The 25,000-nt window shown below is 31.1% G+C and overlaps 1 protein-coding gene across 1 annotated transcript in view; it reads left to right on the top strand.

Annotated features, from left to right (window-relative positions):
- The window catches only part of LOC124949219, a 38,265-nt gene that overhangs the window by 11,519 nt on the left and 1,746 nt on the right, over nt 1-25,000 (top strand). Inside the window, exons 3-6 of the mRNA XM_047493960.1 lie at nt 21,557-21,793; nt 21,954-22,864; nt 23,059-23,341; nt 23,453-25,000. The exon at nt 23,453-25,000 is cut by the window's right edge and continues 1,746 nt beyond it. Coding sequence (XP_047349916.1) covers nt 21,557-21,793; nt 21,954-22,864; nt 23,059-23,341; nt 23,453-23,643 — 1,622 coding nt within the window. The 3' untranslated portion in view covers nt 23,644-25,000. The remainder of the gene's footprint in view (nt 1-21,556; nt 21,794-21,953; nt 22,865-23,058; nt 23,342-23,452) is intronic.

Below are 25,000 nucleotides of genomic sequence, written 5' to 3'. Positions count from 1 at the left end.
TGTCTTCCTGTTTGAATGTATCCATGGTGTAACATGTAATAGGGGAAGATTAATAGTTTCCCGTAAATCACTCGACTGTCTCTGTCATTTTACTATGAGAAGAATGAAGTACTCGTGTCACTGTACTAGTAGAAAGCAATACGTTCGCGGTACAGAATGAAGTACTCGTGTCACCATACAACTAAAAAGCAATACGTTCGTGCGACAATCATTTTTAGTCACCTTAACATGAATATATATATATATATATATATATATATATATATGTATATATATATACGTATATTATGCGTAGTCGTCTCTCTCTCTCTCTCTCTCTTTCTATCCCCCTCCTATTTCTTTCTCAACAAATTTCTCGCATGGATTAGACATCTCACGTAGGTGCGCACGAGGTGAACAACGTGTGCGTGCAACTTATTCGAGAAACGTGCACACGTGCACCAAAGGAACTTGGCTTTTTAATTTTTTTTTTTTTTTTGTTTTTTTTTCTTTCCTTTCCTTTTTTCTCTTTTTTTTTTTTTTTTCTTTTAATCACTCGAATTTATTTCATGCCGTCATATCTATTTATTATTGATTTCAATCGTTAATTATATACAATACATGGATATCTCAATCAATTCGATATCGTACTATTTGTACTCTTCTTCTTTTGTGCAATCTTAATGACTTATCGATCGCTTAAATTATTTTTTGTCTACTCCTTCGTCTGCTCCTCCTCCTCCTCCTCCTCCTACTCCTCCTCCCTCTCTCGCCCCTTATATTTTCCAAGGATTTGTCATTCACAATTCGAATTCGCACATTTGTGACAGATAGAACGCCGTACGTTCGTTTAAATTTTCGATAAATCTTTCGATCTTTTTGTATTTTTTGTTTTTTTTTTTTTTTTTTTTGTTTATCGACTGGTAATCATTTTGAAAATATCGGGTGGAATTTAAATACCAATCATTGATATCACCGTGATCAATTATTTTTAATGTGATAGATTCGAGTGAGAATACGTACTTGCTGATTTTATCATTTTTTTTTTTTTTTTTTTCTAAGTAAAGGATAAACTTTGTATAGGAAATGAATCATATCGTAGATTAGATATATTTCATGAAATTTTCTATCACTCGTTGATCGTCAAATATAAAGGATTATAAATTATTGAGAAATTTAATGTCATTTCCTTTATCCCACTCCCCCCCCCCCCTCCCCGATCTACCCGAATCAATCCTCGTATTTTATTATATACATTCGTAGAAATTATTCTATCAAAAATTAATATCTACGAATTTTTGTTTTCTCTCTCTCTCTCTCTCTCTCTCTGTCTCTCTCTCTTTTCATAGAAGAAAATAAATCATTTAAGTGATTAGATATTTTTCAAAAAAAGTATTTTCTCATTCATTAATCACGATATAGATCGCTACTATTTGATATGGATTTAGAATTCTGATTTATTCCATTTCTTTTTTTTCTCTTTTTTTTTTCCTTTTGTCATTTGAAATCCTATCACGTGTCTTTATTTTCGATAGAAAATATCCTACAATTTTCTTCTTATTTTACATATCGAATATATTATTCTGAGAACGTTTAGAGAGAAAGAGAAAGATAAAAAGAGAGGGAGAGGGAGAGGGGGGAGATAGAGAAAGAGAGAGAGAGAGAGAGAAAGAGAGAAAGAGAATTAACCGAGATTCCGAAGGAAAGGGAAAGCGAATTAAGCGTGACCTTGAAAGGTAGATAGGAGTCGACCGACGAGTAGCTTCTAAAATCGATAGGATTCTCTCCTTCTCGTGGCCTCCGTCGTCTTTCTCCGTCGGGGTCTCCGAATCTCACGAAAGTAAAGACTTCGTGCAGCTGTTGGTTGTACACGTATGTTCGTTGGGAAAAAATGTGAGTGAAAGAGAATGAAAAAAAAAATAACAGAGAGAGAGAGAGAGAGAGAGAGAGAGAGAGAGAGAGAGAGAAAGATTCATGGTGAACGCCTGACATTTTCACCCCGTAATCGTGCGTATCACGTAGCCCACGTAGATGAAACTTATATACATACATATATACATACATACGTATATACATACATACATTGATAGTTAAGTTACGCAACAACGTCGAGGGTGCAATCATTTAGACGTGCTTCCGTGAGCGCAAACGAATCGAATTTCCTTTATATTCTTATAGCTCACGTTTTATCGTGAAAGCGTTTATTCGTGGCACAAACCACCATTGTCGATTTATTTACGCACGATATTACGCTTTAATAAATTTATCGTATCATACGTCGTAATCGTCGTCATGATTAAAATCGTTGTTGTCGTCATCGTCATCGTTATTGTTGTTATTGTCGTTAAACGAAAATGAATATTTTCACAAGTGAATATTTTACGAAGGTCAATTTGTTTTTCTTTTGATCGAGAAAAAAAATTAACGAAGAAATTATACTTTATGAGGAAATGGAAAATATATTGAAGTTACAAAAATAATCTTAAATGAGTCCAATTATTTTATCTTACTTTCTATAATAACTTTTTAATTAGCCTTCATGTTTCTGAGTATGTCTGTGCGTGTGTGCGTGCACGTAAATGCGTAGTCGTGATCATATATATATATATATATATATATATATATATATATATATATATATATTATTATTATTATTATTATTATTATTAGATATATCTCAGGAAAATGACTGGTTTTTTTTAATAAAATATTGTATAAATATATATTTTTTCTTGTTTTTTTTTTTTTTTTTTTTTTTTTTTTTTTTTTTTTTTTTTTTTTTATTTATATTCATTGATATTCCTAAGAATCAAGATATAAAATGATACATATATATGTTTATATTTATATATATATATATATATATATATATAGATGTTACATCTATTAAAAAATAAAAAATAAACAAAGATAATAATATCTTTTCACGTATATCTAATGTTTCATTAATATTTAATTAATAATTGACTTTTGATAAAAATGATTCATAATAGGAAATATTAAAATTCATCGTGTAAACAAAACTTTTCTATAGACATATATATATATATATATGTACATACATATGCATTATATCTAATCTATTCTTAATTTCGTGTACACAAAGATGATATACTATTCTAAATGATTACTTATTCGTATCGTCGTTATATTAGACATTTGTTCTCTTTAAAAAAATATTCATCGTTTTTGACATTATCAAAGACGATTAATGTAACTATTTTCTATTCGTCTAACGATATTTATTTCTTTTTATTTTTTCTTTTATTATTACAAATCGTAAAGCTTTTCCTGTAATTAGTTTAACACATTTCAAAAGATTACGATTATTAAATCATTAAAATATGTGTATATATATATATATATATATATATATATATATATATATTATCATATTATATTGTAATTTATGATATAGAGATATTAAAAGATATATATATATATATATATAGATATTTTTAGAGAATTGTAACGAGAGAATGAGAGAGATAGATAGATAGAGAGAGAGAGAGAGAGAGAGTAATGGCGGATTAGAAAAAAAGCAAGAGAAAGACGACGTCATCTAAACGCATAATACGATCGTCCCGTAAATTCTCTTCTGAGAAGAGTCATATTAAAACAGCAGACTAAGCGGCTCTATAGATTATACAACGACGGATAGCGACGGTGACCGATGCAGCCTCGTCGGTACTCGGCGTAAACAAGTCTCGTTATATACTTAATTACGAGCAGTCGAAAGTGCACGTGCTCCATTGCCTCTTTCGTTGCCTTCCCCTCTGTCACTTCTACTTCTCCTTTATTATCTCTTTCACCTCTTTAAAATTATTTTGTACTCATTGATATTTCTTCGTCTTTTCTCTTTCTTGTCTCTTTTTCTCTTTTCTTTTCTTTTTTCTCTTTCTCTCTCTCTCTCTCTCTCTCTCTCCCTCTCTCTCTCTCTCTCTCTCTCTCTTCTAATATACAATTCAAATGGATACGTGCAATTTTTTTTTAGATATTAATTTGAATAAAACTTTAATATCGAATCATTGTCTTTACTTATGTTCGTTCATTTTTTTTTTTTTTCAAAATAATATCCTACGAAGAATTTCTATCCAGAATAAATATATATATATACATATATATATTGTGTAAAATTTTGAAAAAGTTATTATCGAACTATCGATTTGCCATTTCTTCGGTTTTGTTAATCAAGTAAATTAAATTAATACGAACACGTTATGGGAAAATATTATGGAAATATATTTCATTCTGAAACAATTTAAATCGTATTATAATAAAAAATATGAGGTTGAAAATGAAAATTTGACGAGGTAACGAGCGTTTATTTATTTATCCATTTTTTTCCCCTTTTTCTTTTTAATATATCACATCACGATATTTGAATTATGAAATTTATAATTTACAATCGATGGAATTTATAAAAAAAAAAAAATTGTATTCTCCTTCAACAGAATTTCTTTTTTTTATTCATAGTTCCCTCGTTCTCCACAAACGCATACACGTACACATACACTCACACGTATACACATAATTTATACATTTTATCGTATATACATTAATACAAATTCCGTGCACGCGTTAGCAACAATGATGTATGTCAAACGCAATATACTACTACGTAATCGAAACAGAGAGAGAGAGAGAGAGACAGAGAGACAGAGAGACAGAGAGACAGAGAGAGAAAAAGAGAGAAACAGAGAGAGAGACAGAGAGAGACAGAGAAAGAGAGAGAAAGAGAGAGAGAGAGAGAGAGAGAGAGAGAATTAGAGAGGAAAGTTAACAAAAGGACTTTGAAGCTTTATCGACAGCCGCTATCCGTTCGTTCGTTCGTTCGTTCGTTCGTTCGTTCGTTCGTTCGATCCGGCACTTTCCGAGCGTTCAATTACCCTGAATTGCCGGTTCAATGGGTTGCTGATAATGCCAAGTCAATTGGTTTGATATATTATGTTTTGCCAACCACGGAATATTATTTGCTAATCGTATATATATATACATATATATCATACATTGTAAAAAGTAGGAAACAAGAAGAAGGAAGAAAAAAATGATATTATCGGTATGAACCGATAAATCGATACGGCAAATCACGTTGTTATTTATGAAATATACATTTTACGTATATAAATACATATCCGTATATTTACATTGTCGATCGGTAAGTTTTTAATCGTTATTATTGTATTTAGTTAGAAAAAAGCTCGGAAAGAATGTTGATGATTGTGTGAAGGAAAGATAGAAAGAAAGAAAGAAAAAAAAAAAAACGAAAAGAAAAGAAAAGAAAAGAAAAGAAATAGGAAAAAAAAGAAAATGAAAAAGTAAAAAGAATATAAATATCGATAGTGAACGTTCATGGTGCTTGACACAATTAAATGCTCACGCGTTCACAAAACTCCAGACATTACAACGGATAAAGGAACAGAGAGAGTCTCTGTAGCTCGTTGGACTTTACGTTTGCCGGAGGCGCCTCTCCTTATCGTGTGCGCGTGTGCGAAAGAGAGAGAGAGAGAGAGAGAGAGAGAGAAAGAAAGAAAAGAAAAAGAAAAGAATGGAAAAAAAAGAAGAAGAAATCTTATCAAAAGCGTCCGACGTATTATTATCCGTTACACTATTCCGTTATCATATTCGTTCTCTCTTACGGCACTATAAATTGTTAAATTCTGCGAATTTTTCATGCAGATTGCATGCACGATCGTCCGTGAGTACGATTATGTTGATATACGTAAAAGAAAACAAAAAAAAAAAAAAGAAAGAAAAAAAGAAAAAAGAAAAAGCAGAAGAAAAAATGAAAAAGGAACAATTTCGAGATAATAATCAATAATGTCGAATGGGATATAAAAATAATGGATCCAAGTATCGACGAATCTAATGATAAAAAAAAATAAAAAAAAAAAAATGAAGAGAAACGAAAAAAGGAAATTTGTATAAGAAATAATACGTGGTTGTTACGATCAATATTCTTTTTTTTTCTTTCTTTCTTTCTTTTTCGTTTTTCCTTTAGTAACATAAAACGATTCGAGTTTGCCGATCAATTACATTCTAATCTTTTTTCTTTTTTTTTTTTTTTCTTTTCTTTTAAAAATATTAAAACGTACCGAGAGGAACCAGATAAGAAATATTTATTAGCATATAAGAAATGTCAACAAACCATCGATCCGATTGCAAAGTACTAAAGCGATGAATTTTATGCTTTTATAAAAGAGAGAGAGAGAGAGAGAGAGAGAGAGAGAGAGAAATATATATATATATATATATATATATATATAAGTACGTGTCAATGACGCACGATGGACATTCCTTGATTTGTAAATACGTCAACATATATATGTGACACATGTCACACATATATATATATATATATATATATATATATATATGTATGTATATATATACATACGTATGTATGTATGTATATATGTATGCAAATATTTATATTACAATCGAAGAATAATCTCGCAAAGTTCGAATGACACCCCACCGCGACGATTGTCATCGTCGATTGATTGTCGATGGAAATGATGAAGGAGAATGGGATTAATTCAAATCGCATTACCCACGAAGTCCAACGTATACGTTGAATTAGAAATTAATAGTTCTTACCTATAGTTAGTTACGATATTCCCACAGCGGGAGAGATATATAATGACGAAATTCCGGGAAGTAGACGAACGAATGAATGAAAAATTTCTCATAGCCGAGTCAATAATTTTCTTCTTTTCTTTGGATTATATTCACGTTGCCAATGTGAAAATCAATGGAGATAAATTGGTTTCCTTTCTTTCTTTTTATTTTTCTTTTTTCCTTCTTCCTTTTTTCGTCTCTCGTATTTCTCAGGCTATACGTTCGAAAGGGTAACTTTTTTTTTTTTTTTTTTTTGTATTTATTTATGTATTTCTTTTTTTTTTTTTTTTTCATTTTTGTAACCTCAAGAAAACCGTTCTTTACGATAGCTTCGAATATATTCTCTTATCATTCTTAAAGAAAGAAAAAAAAAAAAAAAAAAAGAAGAAGGAAAAAAAAGAAAGAGAGCGAAAAATTGTAAAAAGAATCGCAAAGCACGAAGTAAAGTATATATAAAAATACGAGTGTCGTGATATCTGTACTCCGTATAGATTGACGTTTGTAAAATTATCGATATTTATCAATAAGTTTCGATATTAATTTTCCTTTATCTCGATGCTTAAAAACACGAACGATTTATTATTACTATTATTATTATTATTATTATTATTATATTTTTATTAATTGTGAAATAAATCCTAATTGTCAATTTAAAAGTCAGGAAGCTTAATAACTACGAACAATTTCTTCTTCTTATTATTATTATTGTTGTTATTGTTATTATTGTTATCGTTGCTTCTAATAATTGTTATATAAAAAAAGGGATACGAATATATCCGACCATCTTCCAAGAATAAATTAAAAACGACCTATGATGTTCCTGTTGATTCGAATAAAAAAAAAAAAGAAAAGGAAAAAAAGGAAAGAAGGAGAAAAAAAGAAACGAAGGAAAAAAAATCGTACAAAAACTTTTTTTTTCTTCTTTCTCTTCCTAAAATTATCCCTTATCTACCATTTAATTAGTTACGGACGTAATTTCCGTAAATTATCTACCGATCGAACTGATTATTTAGTAAAATTCTCAACCGGAAGTTCTTCAAACGGTAGTTCACTATAGCTGATTGAAATTCGATGTAAAGATACTGTTTCCTGCCCCGACCAGTTAAAAGCGCTTCTTCTTTCTTGGCGAACATTGACACCAGCCTGCTTACTCAGCTTACGTGTCCCTAAACACATATATACGTACATATATACATAGATATATATATATACATACACTATTAACCAACATCTAATCACCCGTGCACTTAAATATTCTCTAACTGATACGATGGTAATAAATCTTATCGAACAAATTTTATCCTTGAATTTTTAACGTAATGAAACGTTGGAAAGGAAGAAAGAAGAAAAAGAAGAGAAAAAGAAAAAGAAAACAAAAATGAGACATTAAGGTTTCATTTTTGTATCGTTCACATAGATCGTCTTCAAATTTGATTTCTTTTTTTTTCTTCTTTTTTTTTTTTTTTCATTTTATTCCAACCACAAGAGATCACGAAGAACGCGTTCATTCTCTCTCTCTCTCTCTCTCTCTCTCATGGCCAAGTAGTCGTAACTTTTCTTCCGTAGCGTCCATGACCATGTAATTTTCTCGATTATTTACGATCTTTAAATCATAAAGTTTCTTGCATATTTATCAGCCGCAACTTTCACAAATCTAAAAGAATGATCGATGTTAACCGCATGGCATGAGATTCGAAAAAATCGTCCACTGCAAATGCATCTTGTAAATATGGCGAGAGTCGATTGCGCATATTATGATCATCAGTGCACAATTGAATGATGATGCAACGACAGCGTTTCTCTTAATTATATTTTCTTTCTTCTCTTTTCCTTTTTTTCTTTTTTCTTCTTCCTTTTACCCTTCGATATTACCTTTGGCTCTGAACGATTCAATTATTTCACGACTATTCGAAAGCGTATAATTTATATATGTTATCAATCGAAAATAATATAAATATGTTTCTGTAATCAAATTAGATCCAGAAGAAATTAAACACGAATATCGATCGATATGTCTGTGTTATCTATATCTATTATTTACGATTACGATTCGATCAATTATGTCAATGGTCAATGAAAATTTCGAATTATTTTTAAGCGTTAACGCCGTCAAGTTGAGAACTCCTTGCATAATTGGAGTCAACGATGCGTACCGAGTGGCCTCAGCCATTGTCTGCGTACAGTTACCCGATTATTCCGCGCACACGTTGCGAACTATTCACGCCGTTGGCATGGTGTCGAGTCGAATGTCATAAAAAAAACGGGTGTGGGTATTTTTTTACGACGGCGCGATACGGGGAAGGAGCCCGAGGGGGCTGGAGGAGGAGGGCGGGTTGGGAGGATGAGGAGAGAGGAGGGGGAATAAAAGAACAAAAATACTTGGTACATAAGTACGTACATAATATTATCACACACACACACACACACACACACACACACACACACACACACACATATATATACCAATTTTCGAATCCTATACGTATCATTATTTTATATAACTATAATGGGAAGAAGAGATATCGATGAGAATTTAAAGTAAATTATTTATTAAATGATTAATTATTTATTCTATGATATTTCTTTATCTTAGGAAAAGAAAATTTACATTGGAAAAATCAATGAGCGAATTATTCGTGGAAATAATCAAAGGATATTTTTCTTCATTCCTTACTACGTCAACAGGAAGATCTTGTCTTTTTTCCTTCGTCATTTACTGCTTTTTTTTTTTTTTTATCTCTGTTCCTTACTTTTTTTTTTTTTTCTTTTTTTCCTTAGATCATATCGAACATTTGTTCGTTTTTTTCTTTTTTCTTTTTTTTTTTTTTCTTTTTCAATTCTATATAACCCCTGCCGCGGATACATTTACCAATGACGAACTTGACCGGATAAGTAGCGACGCGAGAGACATTTTTAGCGAGTAAATAAATCACACGGCTGTGGTAAAGAAAAAAAAAAAAAAAAAAGGAAAAGAGAAAAAAAAAGGAAAGAAAAAAAAGGAAGAAGAAGAAGAAGAAGTAGATAAATTAGCTCTAGATTGTTTTCGATCGGTTCTCTCGCAGGACTCCTCTTCTGGCTTCTACTTCAAATCGCCGAGACGCTTTCGACGCTCTCGTAAATTACTCTTTCGTCGGTATTTCGAAGCTTTAGTTCGTGCCAGTTGAATTGCTTTTTCCGTTCGTAAGAAAGAGATAGAGAAAAAGGGAGAGAGAGAGAGAGAGAGAGAAAGAGAGAGAGAGAGGGAAAAGACCTTAGACCTCTCGTAAATGCAGCTGCAAGCGCGAGAAATATGTGTATGTGTGTGTGGTGTGTAACTTTCCTCTTTCTTCTTTTTTAACTCTACTAACACAAAACTCAACACCACGAGCGATATACTATTATCAGACGGAACGTCGTCGACCTTTATTGTATTTTTGTATTGCGAAAAAAAAGGAAATTATATAAAAGCAAAAAAGAAATATATATATATATATATATATATATATATATATATAAAAGAAAAAATGAAAAATGCAAGAGCTTGTGGACATCGCTCGAAAAATAAAGCGAACGTAATTGTCTCCATTACTTGTGTACTTAAATGCATATATGCATATATCTATCCATGCATGTACTTATCTACGTATGTATGTATGTATGTTTGTATGTATGTTTGTATGTATGTTTGTATGTATGTATGTATGTATGTATGTATGTATGTTTGTATGTATGTATGTATGTATGTATGTATGTATGTATGTATGTTTGTATGTATGTATGTTTGTATGTATGTATGTATGTATGTATGTATGTATGTATGTATGTATGTATGTATGTATGTATGTATGTATGTATGTTCATACATAAAATGTTTCCTATTCTAGAAAGTTATACTCGTTTTCATAAGCAGTTTTATTCGAGTTCTTATATACAGTACACCTACTTACTTATTCAAGCCGTGATTTATCGTTGTTGTAAACTTCGCAATAAAATCGAGGGTGGTCCGTGATGCGCGTGGCGTCCCATAAACGATAGAGAACTGATCCTCCTCTCTCGGAATGGCGATATAAATTGGGAGGAAAAAAATATATATACGAAAATAAAATATATATATATATATATATATATATATATATGGTTTTTCCTTGGTCGATCTTTCATCGTTTGTGAGAGAGATATCGATTAATTGAAACGTCTGTTACAATTTTAATGGAAGCTGCTTCATTCGTGGGAAAACGACAAACAGAAACAGAGACAGAGAGAGAGAGAGAGAGAGATAGAGAAAGAGAAAGAGAAAGAACGATAGGAGGGATGCAAGCAAAAAAGAGCATACGTCTCCCTTTAATTAAATTTTATTTCTCTTTTTATTATTCCTTCTTTCTTTTTTTTTTTCTTCTTTTGGTTCCTTTTTTTCGCTTCCCTCAATATTTTTCTTTTTTTTATTCTTCCCTTCCCTTCGTTCGCGATCGTTGAAAGGGGGGGTGGGGTTCGGGTGGGGAAGGCGCAGGAGAAACGATGGAAAGGAGACCAAAAAAAAAAAAAAAATGGACTATGTTCGTTCTCGTCGAGCTAACGGAGCTTACGCATTCCTTGTGGCCACTAGACTACGTACATAAATACGTACATATATATATATATATATATATATATATATATATATATATATATGTACGTATGTATATACGTGTGTATGTATTGTATATACAAACGAATGCGCCGAAGCGCACACGCATTTCCAGCTGCAACTCTGTATCTAGGAGCAACTATCTCTCTCTCTCTCTCTCTCTCTCTCTCCCCTTCCCTTTCTCTTTCTCTCCCTTTTCATCTCTTTTCCCTTGATTCTTTTTCTCTTTCTTTCTCCTTCTCTCTCCCCCATCCCTCTCTCTCTCTCTCTCTCTCTCTCTTTCTCTCTTTTCCCTTTTAACTCCCTACCCACATCCTTCGACTTCTTTGACGTTACAAACTTACGTCTCCGGGTAGTTCCTTGGTGACGTATACGAAAAGAATGTTCGCATTCTCTCGATACTCATACAAAACTCAATCTTTGTTCTTAATGCTAGTGAAATTGTTCTAATGCTAGCTCTACTTGAAATTATTTCAATATATATATATATATATTTGTGTACATGTATGTACACATATACTAATACTTATTATATTTGTCAAATCGATTAACTCCATAAAACTAAAAATAAAGAAATACGATGAAATAATTTAAATTGCCTTTTTTTTTTCAAAATTAATATATAATATCAAATAAACATTGTATTGTTCGACAAACAAACAGATTGTTCGTCGACAAAATTATTTTACTTTTTCAATGGTTAAAAAAAAAAATGATATTAAATGATGAAAATTAAGGGAAATTAATTGTGAACATAAAAATTGATTATTACATCGAACGTTTTGAAAATTAAATTTGAGAGAAAAATTTCATAGAGTGAACTTAATCAATTTCGCTTGTAGTATTCTTATATGCGTATGTATAAAATGTATCTGTGTGTGTTATTTTGTATATGTACATATTATTTATCATTGATGAATTCGATTAAATAACTACATATATTGAAGCAAATTCATGTGAAGATTCGGTAAGCATATGTTACTTTTATGATGAATAACATATGCCATTTCTCTCTCTCTCCCTCTCTCTCTCTCTCTCTCTATCTATCTACATAAGAATCGATTGAAAGGGTATTCGTTGCTAGTCGTTGTGGTTTTTATTTATCAAAGCAACCCTTGCGTTAAAAAGGGGTTCTACGAGAGAATCCTAGTTAAAAAGGTACAAAAAAGGGGTCGAAGAGAAAGACCACGTCGTCGTTCATAGAGTTTGCTTATTGTTCTCAATGAACGGCATGTAAGTAAGCATTGAAAGTATGGTATATATATATATATATATATATATATGTGTATGTAGTAGGTATATATAAATACAATAGAAAGAGAGAACGATAATTTATTTATTGTAATTTTAGTACCACATGTAGAATCATACAAAGGGATGAATTCAATAATAATAAAACTATAGAATTATATATTTCTTTAATAATAATTATAACGATAAATATAGAATATTATTTCTCTCTTTCTCTCTCTCTCTCTTTCTCTCTCTCTCTCTCTCTCTCTCTCTCTCTCTCTCTCTCTCTCTCTTTCTCTTATATATACATACGCGCATACGTATTGTCTAACAGAGTCGGTATGTAAAATGTTTTTTCTAAGGTATTTGTATCTTTATCTTTCAACAAATTTTTGTCCTATTCTTAAATTGACAAGACAAAGGAAAAAAAGAAATGGCACGAAAGAAATAAGTAAATAAATACCAGCTGATAGGGATATTACAATTCCAAAAGGAAAATATTATACTTAGAAGATAGGAAAGGTTTTGAGAGATAAAAAAAAAAAAAGAAAGAAAAAGAAAAAAAAAAGGTAACATAGAAAATAGATAAACTTAGGACAAGAAACGAGATAGAGATAGAGAAGGACAGAGAGAGAGAGAGAATGAAGATAAAGATAATGAAACATACAACTGCAAAAACAATATAAGGATACAGACAATGACCGACGAACGGAAGAAACATTCTCTTGACTTGACCTCACGCACTCGGGCTAACTCACTTAGTCATGCACACAAGCTAACAAACTATACTGAGGCTAAGAACGACGTTCATGCACGTGCTAAATCTTCCTATCTATATTTCTCTTTCTTTCTCTAATACGATACTATTCTCTCTCTCTCTCTCTCTCTCTCTCTCTCTCTCTCTCTCTCTCTCTTTCTCTCTCTCTCTTCTATAGTATCGTATTAAAAAGAAGTTAAATTACGTTCTACGTTTCGAATGTTACGAAATACGATTTGGCATTATTCAATCGGTTAATAGTTCAATTAATTTCAATTTCGAATTACTCCTTTATTTACGTTTATTCGCTTCTCGTGATTTCTGCGAAAATGTTTCTTTTTTTTTCTTTTTTCTTTTTTTTTTCGTTTTTTCCCCCATAAAAGAAAAATATCCCCCCCCCCCCCCCCCATACAAAATACTCACGTTCATCGCGGACAAAGGGAAAATTCGCAATTAAATTGGATGACGTTGAAAAATATTTGTTTCTATTTTATTTTCTTCTTTTTTTTTTTTTTGTTTCTTTTCTCTTTTGTTCTAGTAAAATATTATACCAGTCAGGGGGTGAGTGGGCGAAGGGGGGAGTTCAAATGTTTTTGATTTACATTAATTATATTTAAAAAGATACGAAATGAAAATGTTCCATTTAATTCTTTCGATCGATAAATAGTGGAAATAGATAAATGAACAAAGATAAAATTAAATTAAAATACAAGATAAAATTAAAATTAATTTGTAGAATTTTAATACGAAAATGGAATTATTTCTTTAATGTTTGCGAAGAAATATTGATATTGATCTTGAAAAAAAAAAAAGATAAAGAGAAAATTAAGAAGATAAAAAAACAACTGTGAACAATCACGAATTATGAATCACAATTACGCGTACGTATAACACACACACGCACACACACACACATATATATATGTATTCAATGTTCTAATAATAATATCTAATAATAATAAAACACAATTTGATACTTCTCAAGAGTTTATCCATTTAAACACATTTACCAACCTCAGACTTTTCTTCATTGATTTTGTCAAAAGGGTTCGAAGTCAGGGATGTGGGAGACGGGAAGGGTGGGAGGAGGAGTAAGGGGAGTGTGGCATAGGTGAACGTTATAATGTTATGCTCGAGGATACGTTCAATTTTTGTTAGCATTTTGTCAGATTTCATTTGAATTTACGTAAGAATTTTTTTTACATCGATAAATAACTTAGCACTTATTTAAGTATAAATAACTTAAATACAACGTATTTAATTAACAACGAAATTTCTCAATATATGTTCTTATGATTTTTGTAATACCATTTAGAAGTGTGTTAAGGACACGTAAACATGTACTCATACATACATACATACATACATACATACATGTACATACATATATCTGTTTCACAGTAATCATTTTCAAGGATCACTTATGTGTATGGAATAACATAGCCTTAACAGAAAAAGGCGATTAATGTAACGACGTTTCTCTCTTAAATGTGTATGCGCGCGTATTTGTATGTGTAAAATAACATTAACAACCACGACGACGATGACGACGACGACGACAAAAACTACAATACGTACAATAAAAAATACTTACTAAGTATTTACATACATGCATTTATTATCGTCGCGTTTAAAAATGCACAAACATACACGCGCACGCGCTTGCACACCCACACACACACACATATGTCAGCTTTGTATTCGATACACTAATTGTATTCAATATGCATATGCATATCGAGATCATCAACGAGTGCATTACGTAAAAGTATTTACGTATCATGCAAACATCGTACCTTTGTTGATTTACTATCTTTATCGGATAAACAGATGTTACTTAAGTCAACTCGATCACTATTTTAAGATATCATAACACTCTTATCGTCTTCTATTATAAAAATAGAAATTAATAATAATAATAATAATAATAATAATAGTTTATTTTCTGATATATGATTTATAACTTTAATAATAATAATAATAATAATAATTCTTATTATTATATGAATAATAATTATATGTTAATTAAATAATATAATAATAATAATAATGATATTATTACTATATTTTAATTTTATTTATTAATATATTGATAATGCAATGATAATATAATAATAATAATTTATATGTTAATTAATAGAATTGTTATTATTATTATTATTATTAAATTATATATTTCTTCGTATTAATTCTCTTGAATTCTTTCTTTTTTCATTGTTTTTGTTTTTTTTTTGTTTCAAATAAATAATTTTATCAATTTTCATCTATGTACATGATGATTGTACTTTGAAATTGTCATTTCGTATTAAACGATCTTGAACTAATCGCGTTCACTTTAATACAAATTAATAATATTCTTGCTAAATAATTACAACTGTTATTATTATTATTATTATTATTATTATTATTGTTATTATTCGTTTTCATTTTTATGGAACAATTTCTTTACAATCATAGAAACTTATAATTATTGTTTATTAGTTTGATAACTGATCTATACTGTATCATTAGAATTAAACGATCTAGAACTAATCGTTCTAATTTAATAGAAATTAATAATTTCTTTTCGTTTTTTTTTTTTTTTTTTGGCGAATTAGTTATAATTACAATTGTTAATCTTTTCTTTCTTCAATTTATTTGACAAAATTATTTGTTCTTTTCCTTTTTCTTTTTCTTTTTACAGAAAATTTCATTAACTTTCATCGACCTAACGATTTATACTTTAAGATGTCATTAAATATCAAAGAAATATCGAATTAAATCTCGAATCAATCTGGATTCAATAAAAATCAATATTAATTTCGAATTTTTTAAATAAAATATAATAAACACAAATTCATACCTTTCTCTTTTCAAATATTATCATTATTACTTCGTTAACAATCTTTTTTTTTTTCTTCATATTTTTTTCTTTTTCTTTTAATTCTTTTAGATTATCTCCTCTCGACATAAGTTATACCCATCGATCTTGATTATATTCAAATTCTACATGGTTTAAGAAAATTTGAATGCTCTATGAATAATATTTTATCGAGTTTTTATCGTATTACGTTTCTTCGCGAGAATAGTAGCGACAAACTGAGAGTGTGGTTTCTCTTAAAACAGAATAAGCTTTGTCCACCTTTCGTGCAAATTCGCACAAAGGACACTAACATCATTACAGGAAATAATGCGTCCCGCCCTGACCGTGAGGCGCACGAGTGGAATCGTTCATGGGGTGTGCACGCACCCGTGATGCACGTTAAGTAGGTGTATACGCAGCTTAGGTCTTTCTTTAGTATACTGCATATATATATATATATATATATATATATATAATCTGTATATATATATATATATAACCATAGAGAGCGTTTACCAATACCCGGAGAAAGGTTCCCACAATCGGCGCACAATCCGAACATATCTTAGACCTACCTACACGGTGGCTAAAAAACAATAATTAAGATTTAATAAAAATCTTGAATGGTTTAATAATAATAATAATAATAATAATAATAATAATAATAATAATAACAAAATATTTTTTGATTATGATATAACAATTAAAATATTTATAATCGTGTAAAAAAATATCTTATAAATTTAATTGAACAAGACTTTAATAAAAATAAACAATATTTTAATAAAAATCTTGAATGGTTTAATAGTAATAATAATAATAAAAATATTTTTTAATTATAATATAACAATTAGCATATTTATAATTATTGTAAGTAATGTTATCTATTTGATAGAATAACACATAATATAATAATAATAATAATAATAATAATAAAATATTCTTTAATTATTTTAGGACAACGAACGTATTTATAATTATGCTAATACGATAAACATATTTTTTATCATTTTATTTTTAATTTTCATAATGGAGAGTGAGAGAGAAAGGGAAAGAAGGAAAAAAATAGAGAGATAAAGATAAAGAAAATAATTATGCAATCAAAGAAAATTCTACTTATATATCACAATAAATTACAATACAACGATGTATAATTATAATAACATTTAAAGATATATTTTGTTAAATATAAAACACTTTTATATTTCGATATAACGAAAGAAAATGATTGAGAAAATCGATCGAATGATTATGTAATCGCAAATTCTAATATTAATACGTAGAACTTATTCATAGATCATTAATTATTTACCAGTAGCGTAGCAATGAGAGTAATTATCGTAAAAAAAAAAAAAAAAAAAAAAAAAGAAAAAAAAAGGAAACAGAAAAGAAGAAGAAAAAAAAGGAAAGAACAATTTTCAAAATAATTCCTTTGTTGTAAGAATCGATTCAGGTCTTTCTAAATCACAGTCGAAATTACGTAACATATACACGGATAATTTCTTATTGAGAGAGACAGAGAAAGAGAAAGAGAGAGAGAGAGAGAGAGAATGATCATTGTATAATTTTTGTACTTTCGAGCCACCCTGTATGCACAGGTACAGAGGTGTTCACATGCGTGTGTACGCATAGAGACGACCACGCACACACGCTTTATAACAGTCGACGCACACGGTAAAGAGAACAGTACAAACGACGGAGTCTCTCTTTCAGTCCACGTCGAGACCGCGTACGGCTTACACACGGTTTAAAGTGCTTTTCGAAATCTCTATCTTCGTAGTTCGAGCTGCTCGAACAAAACAAACAAAACAAACAAACAAAAAAAACAAAAAAAAAAAGAAAAAGAGAGAAAACAGAAAACAAGTATTAACGATAGTTTTCCTCGGTTCGCTTATTCTTTCTCTCCTTCCTTCCTTCTTTCTTTTCTTTCTTTCGTTTTTTCTATTTCGTTTTTCTACCTTCTATTTCCTTTATTTTTTCCCCCTTTTCTCTTCTCTTTTTTCTTTTTTTTAATTTTCTTTTTTTTTTCTTTTTTTTGTTTTTTTTTTTTTTTATCTTTTGTTGTATCTTTCCGTGGGAAGAAAGAAAAAAGATTAAAAAGCCGGAGACAATCGACGAATACTTTCAAGTGCGTGAAATAACATACATTCCTATCGTCGACCTCACATATTTATACACAAACACACACACACATATATATATATATATATATGTGTATAAATAGATAGATGGAAGCACAAAACGATCTATCGATCGGTCGATCGATGATCGTGTGAACCGTGAAAGAAGTTTCACGTTTCCACGGTCAGCAAACTCGTGAGAATCCTTCTACGTTATTTTTTTTCTGCGCGCGCGTGTATATGCGCGTCCGAAGAAAATACGCACTCATACATACTCAGGTGCAAGTAACAAACCAACCAACCAACCAACCAACCAACCAAACAACTAACCAAACAACAAACCAACCAATCATTCATCGAGTAAAATACTCTTCTATGTAACCAAGGATGCTAGCGTACATCGTCGGATTCTTTTACTTTTACGCGGAGATGTTACGACTAGAGCTACAAATGATATTAGACAGAGAGGAATATAAATTAACGAGATTCTTACTCGGTTAATAGTGACAAAACTGAATCAACCATTCGAAAAATAAAAAGACTTTCTTCCTTTATATTTTAAATCTTTTCAATCCATCCCCTCCCTTATCTCTCTCTCTCTCTCTCTCTCTCTCTCTCTCTCTCTCTCTCTTTGCTATAGATCTTTCTTCAGAGATAATTTTTAGTCCCGATTGCAAAAGTGAATTCCAAGAATTTTTACCTGAAGTAATCTTCTTATCGTCCATCTTACCGGTTTAAGGATCTACGAAAAAAGACTACTGCTTATCAGAATTCCAACCTATATATACATATATATATATATACATATATGTACGTAAGACACACGTGTTGTTGTTGTTGATAACGAAATGATATGGATAATGAATTTTTATGAGAAAAATTCATTATAAAGACAAAGTTAGTGATCACTATTATCGATTGAATATATCAAAAAAAAAAAAAAAGGGAGAGAAATTAAATGTTTACCTTGTTTCTTTTTCTTTCTTTCTTTATTTTTTTTTTTCTCTTTTTCTTTTTTCAATTAAAATTGGAATCTCAACAAAATTGAAAGAATCTTAGGGGAAGAAAAAAAAAAAAAGAAAAAAGCGCTAACTCATCGAATGGAATTTATCGTTTAACCGTAAAAACGAAAAGTCTATACACGACGAAATAAAAATAAAACTGAACGATATAACTTCCGTTGAGAACGTGTCGTATCGTAAAATGACAATGTATATCTTTTTACTGCTACGTAGTAAGTAGTTGATACGATTTTAATGAAATAAAAAAATTTGTTCTCTCGTTTGAGGAAAGAAGAGGGGGAAAAAAATCGAAGGAAAGAGAATGGAAAAGAAGAAATAATTAAGAAACGAAGAAAAAAAGAAAAGAGAGAGAAAAAGAAAAGGAAAAAAAAAGAAGTAGAAGAAGAAGAAGAAGTGAGACAGAGGAAAAAAAGAAAAAAAGAACAAGAGAGAGAGAGAGAGAGAGAGAGAGAGAGAACAACATGAAATAAACAACAACGTGAAATCATTTTTGTTTGTAAAGATTGAAGAATAAAACGAGTCAGCTCGTATTCTGTCTCGTCCGATCTCGAAACGAAGAAGAAGAAGAAGAAGAAAAAGAAGAAGAAGAAGACCTCGGCAAAACTGTGAGATATACATATGTACTATGTTATGTACGTACATACGTTGGTGGACGAGAGAAGTGAAAGTGCATTTTGCAAGATGACCGTAACGCCGGATAACGATGCCTTCGTGTCCGGCGTCAGCGAGGACTACTCGACAGTGGACTACCATCGTTCAACGCTTATGCTAGTATCCTCATCGTCTCTTCGTCTCTTTTTCTTCTTCTTCTTCTTCTTCTTCTACTACTACTACTACTACTACTACTACTTCAACTTTTACTTCTACTTCTACTTTTACTCCCTATCAAATTCAAGACGAATACATATGTCAAGAGTCAAAGTTGATTATACTTAATTACATCGACATGAAGAAGGAATGAGAGTAAAAAATTGAAAACAAAAACAAAAACAAAAAAAAAAAAAGAAAAAAAGAAAAAGTAAAAGAAAGAAAAGGAGCAAAGTTAGGTCAGTGAATTGGTGAATTAGGTGATTCTCGTTTGAACGTTATCGAGTGAAATTTCTTTTTTCTCTTTCATCGTGCAACCGTATAATATAAATGATCTAAACGATCGATGATCGACGACGACGACGACGACAACGACGGCGACGATGACGACCATAACTTCGATCGGCTCGTTATTTTCGTAGATAAATAATTCATCGTCGAACATTTTTAATAGTGCGCGTCGTCAAGTCTTGTATATGTAATGCTACTACAGTTCCCAAGGTCACCGACGGTCTTCCGCAACGAAGAAGAGGAGGAGGAAGAAGAAGAAGAAGAGAGAGGAGAGGAAGGGTCACGACCCTTCCTAGAAAAATCTTTTCATTATTATTGCACATTCACAAAACGTGGGAGAATATGGAGACTATTTTAAATTGTAATTATTTATTCTATCATTGTTATCATTTTTTCTCTTTCTTTTTTTACTTTTCTTTTCTTTTCTTTCTTTCTTTTATTCAATTTAAACGAATTATAAATCTTTTATCGCATTATCATTGTACATTCTCTTTCGTCGAGAGAATCGTCATAAAATTTTTACTCTCTTTCTCTCTCACTCTGTGTGTGTGTGTGTGTGTGTGTGTGCGTGTGTGTGTGTGTGTGTTCTTGTGTATACATTGAGCGCTTACATACGCTTGGTTAACCGTGTACATCGAGTGTGCGGTAAATTGTAACGGTTTAATAAAAAAAAAAAAAAAAAAAGAAAGAAAGAAGGAAGGAAGGAAACAAAAAAGCAAAAAAGAAAAAGAAAAAGAAAAGAAAGAAATTACAAAAGATATACAATAGTTTTAACCACGAGTCACGAATATCCGTGCATATCCGTGAATTACTTGTGTACGATGATAATATTATAAAGAATTTTGATAACGATCGATAACGATCAAGCGCGTTAGAAACGCACGGAATATCCGAATAATGTTATCGTTCTAAATAAAGTGATTTTATTACTGTCTCCCGTCCGTCAAATCTAAAGATAAAGTATTTCCGTTTCGAGGGGAGAGTCACTTTTTTCGTCATTCGTCGAAAACTGCATTCTCTCTCTTTGAGTCATTCAGACTTCGATATTAACAGGGAGATAATACTACAATATTCCATAGATAGACGCGTTTACATTTACGCGAGTTCGAGAAAAAAAAAAAATTTTTTTTTTACAATCCAACTATGTCCTTTCATTCTTATTTCATATCTATTTTCGTTCAATTTTATTTTATTTTACTTTACTTTCTCTTATTTTTATTTATTTATTTATTTATTTATTTATTTTATTTTAATTTTTTTCTTTCTTTTTCTCTTTTATAGATCTTAACCTGTGGAACAAGAGCATCAGTCAACGTTGGAGAAAACTTAGAAGACGATGTTCCGTACAGGAAACGTCGGAGCCGCAGGAGTCGTTGATCCCAGGTGGTGGAACTCAAGGTGTCATTCATACCGTGAGATCGACCCCAGCTAGTAGGGAAGCATCACCGGCTGCCAAAAGTCTTCAGGATGGTAGCTCGCCGAAGAAACTTTTGCAAACTAGTTCCCTAAGATTGCCAGGTAAATTGTTCTCGTTATTCTTTATATCATTTTTCTTCTTCTTTCTTCCTTTCTTTGTTCTAATTCAAAGAAAGAAAGAAAGAAAGAAAGAAAAAAAAAAAAAGAAGAAAAATTTTCAATTATTATTTCAAAGCAACGGGATCAAATTATTCATACGTAGGTACTACAAAAGGCATCGCGGATATTCAGAATGTATTAAGGAGCAAGTTCAGTAAGATAAATGCTGGAATTAGAAAAAGGAAGGCACTGAGCGTGACCGAGGTATTTTCGCAAAAGGACAATGCCTCGAATTTCTACGTACCGAGTCCATTAACTTCCTCGACGAGTCAAAGCTTCGATTCAGAACGTTTCGATACAAGCGAGCCAACGTCTTTACCACCTTATCCTTTTCACGATACCTTGGAGACCTTGGCGGAAACTAGCGTACCGAATTCACCTAACTGCAAGAGTCCTTTGACCGATGATTGTCCAAGTTTCGCATATTGCGAGAATACCGATTCTTACGATCATCAACTTCACGATCAGGATAAGAAGGACGTTTACGAGAACATGGTGTTCAATAATTCTTCGTCAAGTTCCTCGAGCAGGTCAAAGGTATCACTTTATCGGAGTAATTCGGAAAGTCGTGACAATGTAAGATCTCAGGATCATTCGTATGAGAACGTACGTTATCACAGAGGACAGAGATCGGAGATTGGTTCCCCTGGAAGTCCTTATTGCGATAGGCAAACCCTAGCAAGAAGTAATTCCGAGACAAGGGGCGATCATCATTGTTACGAGAACGTGAATTTTCAGAAAAACGGAAAGATTAGAAATCAATTGGATTCGTCATTCGAGACGATTCATATACCTAGAGTTACGCCGAGAAAAAGGATCACGGATTTCAAGATTGGCGGACAAGTTAGTAATTATTCGACCGATTCGAGCGCCACCTCTATCGTTGGCAAAGACGACGGACCCTCCAGTCTTGGGACCGAGAGGAGTCCTGGTAAAAAATCAACGAGGAGGTTAAACAGCCGAAGCGTAGCTAACATACCTAGCTCCTCTGGTGCTAATTTGAAGACATGGCAAGTAAGTACTTAAGTACATATATATTTATTTATTTATACACTCACAAATATTTGAATACATCAGGCAAATGAAAACACTTGAGTATTTTCCAAGAGAAAATCTTATTTGATGATTATCTTATCATTATCTTTACAATATTGCCAATATTAATGGACGAAATGATTTTTTTAATTTTATTAATTTAACGATCAAAGGGCGCTCAGGATACGGACGAAGGTCTTAACACGGACTCCGAATTGGAGGACATTGATGAGGCTGGAGAAGGTGAAGAATCAAGATTCTGTACATTACCTAGGCCTGGTAAAGGTGGTGCATCCTTTACGATATTGACAGCCAGATTTTTCAAAGGGCCTGGCCACAAAGGGCTTGGTTTTAGCATCGTTGGTGGCACCGATAGTCCGCGAGGTAACATGGGAATATATGTGAAAACTGTATTCCCTAATGGTCAAGCTGCCGATCTTGGTACTGTCAAGGAAGGTACGATATCTTCTGATATGTCGACTAATCAAAACGAATTATTATCATTAAGTAATAACGATCGTTGTATCTATATATTTCTTTTTTTTTTTTTTTTGTTTCCTTCTATAGGGGACGAAATTTTGTCGATAAATTCGAAACCCCTTCACGGGATGACACATGCCGAGGCTATTGCTGAGTTCAAGTCCGTCAAGGCTGGAGACGTGGTACTTCATGTTGGTCGTCGTGTTAACAAGAAAAAACGAGAATCGTTAACGTTACCACCGGTTGGTCCATCGACACCTCGACAGCCAATCAAATGAACAAGAAATTTCTTTAAATTTAATTCTTATCCATTTATTTAAACGCCGAGATATTTCTTTAGCGATATCAATTCTTTTCTCTTCTCTTTTCTTTCCTTTTCTTTTCTTTTCTTTTCTTTTCTTTTCCTTTTTTCTTTTGATCTTCTTTTCCTTTTTTTTTCTTCTTTTATTTTTTTCTCAATCATTTTTTTTCACTTTTTTATTTTTTATTTTCTTTTTTTTTTTTCTACGATTTTTTTCAAATCGTACGAAGAGCAATAACTTTGTATTATTATTGCTGGCAATAATAGAAATGTGCCCGTGTTAAATACAACAATATACATTTTTTACTGATGAAACAACGAGACTGCAATTTTTGCAGGCTGAAAGACTGTATTTGTGCTTTTATTAATGAAATTCTAGTAGTAGGCTTTCTTTTTTCTTCTTTTTTTTTCCTTCTTTTTCTTTTTTTTTTTTTCTTTTTTATCTTTTTATTTTTTTAAACGTATTCAAGTAACAAAATTCTCATAATTGTAAGATGCTCGTCATTGTTATAACACACTTCTCTTTGTTTTTCATTGGGTTTTAATATGAATCATTCGATTAATTCAATGATATTATATTCTATACGATATAAATGTCCCTTGATGATTCAGAATATTATTGCAACGTGATTAGATTAATAATAATAACGAATGTTAATGATAGAAAATGAACGAACGTGCAAAACAGAAGAAGAAAAGATAAAGAAGAAAAAAGAAAAAAAAGACAAAACAAATAACGAAAAAAAAAAACAAAAAAAAAAGCAAATCAAACTATGATAAAGGCATATATAATCATTTTGAAAGACATTGATGTAACGATCATATATATATATATATACATATACATATATATATGTATATGTATATTGTCTATTATATTTGGAACAATTAACGAAATCGAAATAAGTACGTAAAAATCGAAGATCAAAATTTATAAAAGTACTATTTCTCTCTTTCTCTCTCTCTTACACTGTCTCCTTCTCTGTCTCTTTCTCTGTCTCTTTCTCTTTCTCTTTATAAACAGGAAGGACCAAAAGTCATTGGATGAATCAAAAGTTTTCTAATCGATAAATGTAAAAATCGATTACTTCTTTTTCGAAACTTTTCAGACTTATTTTTGTATTTTTATTTTTCTTTTTTTTATATTCCAAAAATGACAAAACCAACGATTGTAAAAAGTTACAATCTCTAGTACGAGCCTAATGAGTCTCCAGTCGGTACGATGATTATTAATTTTTAAAAGTCGCATAAGAACTTTTGAACTAAACGACCTATGAATTATTCTTGGCCCACCTTATATTTTTTATCTAACATACATGTAACTCTACTAAACT

Source organism: Vespa velutina, chromosome 5, assembly GCF_912470025.1.
Source record: "Vespa velutina chromosome 5, iVesVel2.1, whole genome shotgun sequence".
Lineage (NCBI taxonomy): Eukaryota > Metazoa > Arthropoda > Insecta > Hymenoptera > Vespidae > Vespa > Vespa velutina.
Note: the sequence above shows the minus strand (reverse complement) of the source record. Positions and strands in the feature narration are given on the sequence as shown.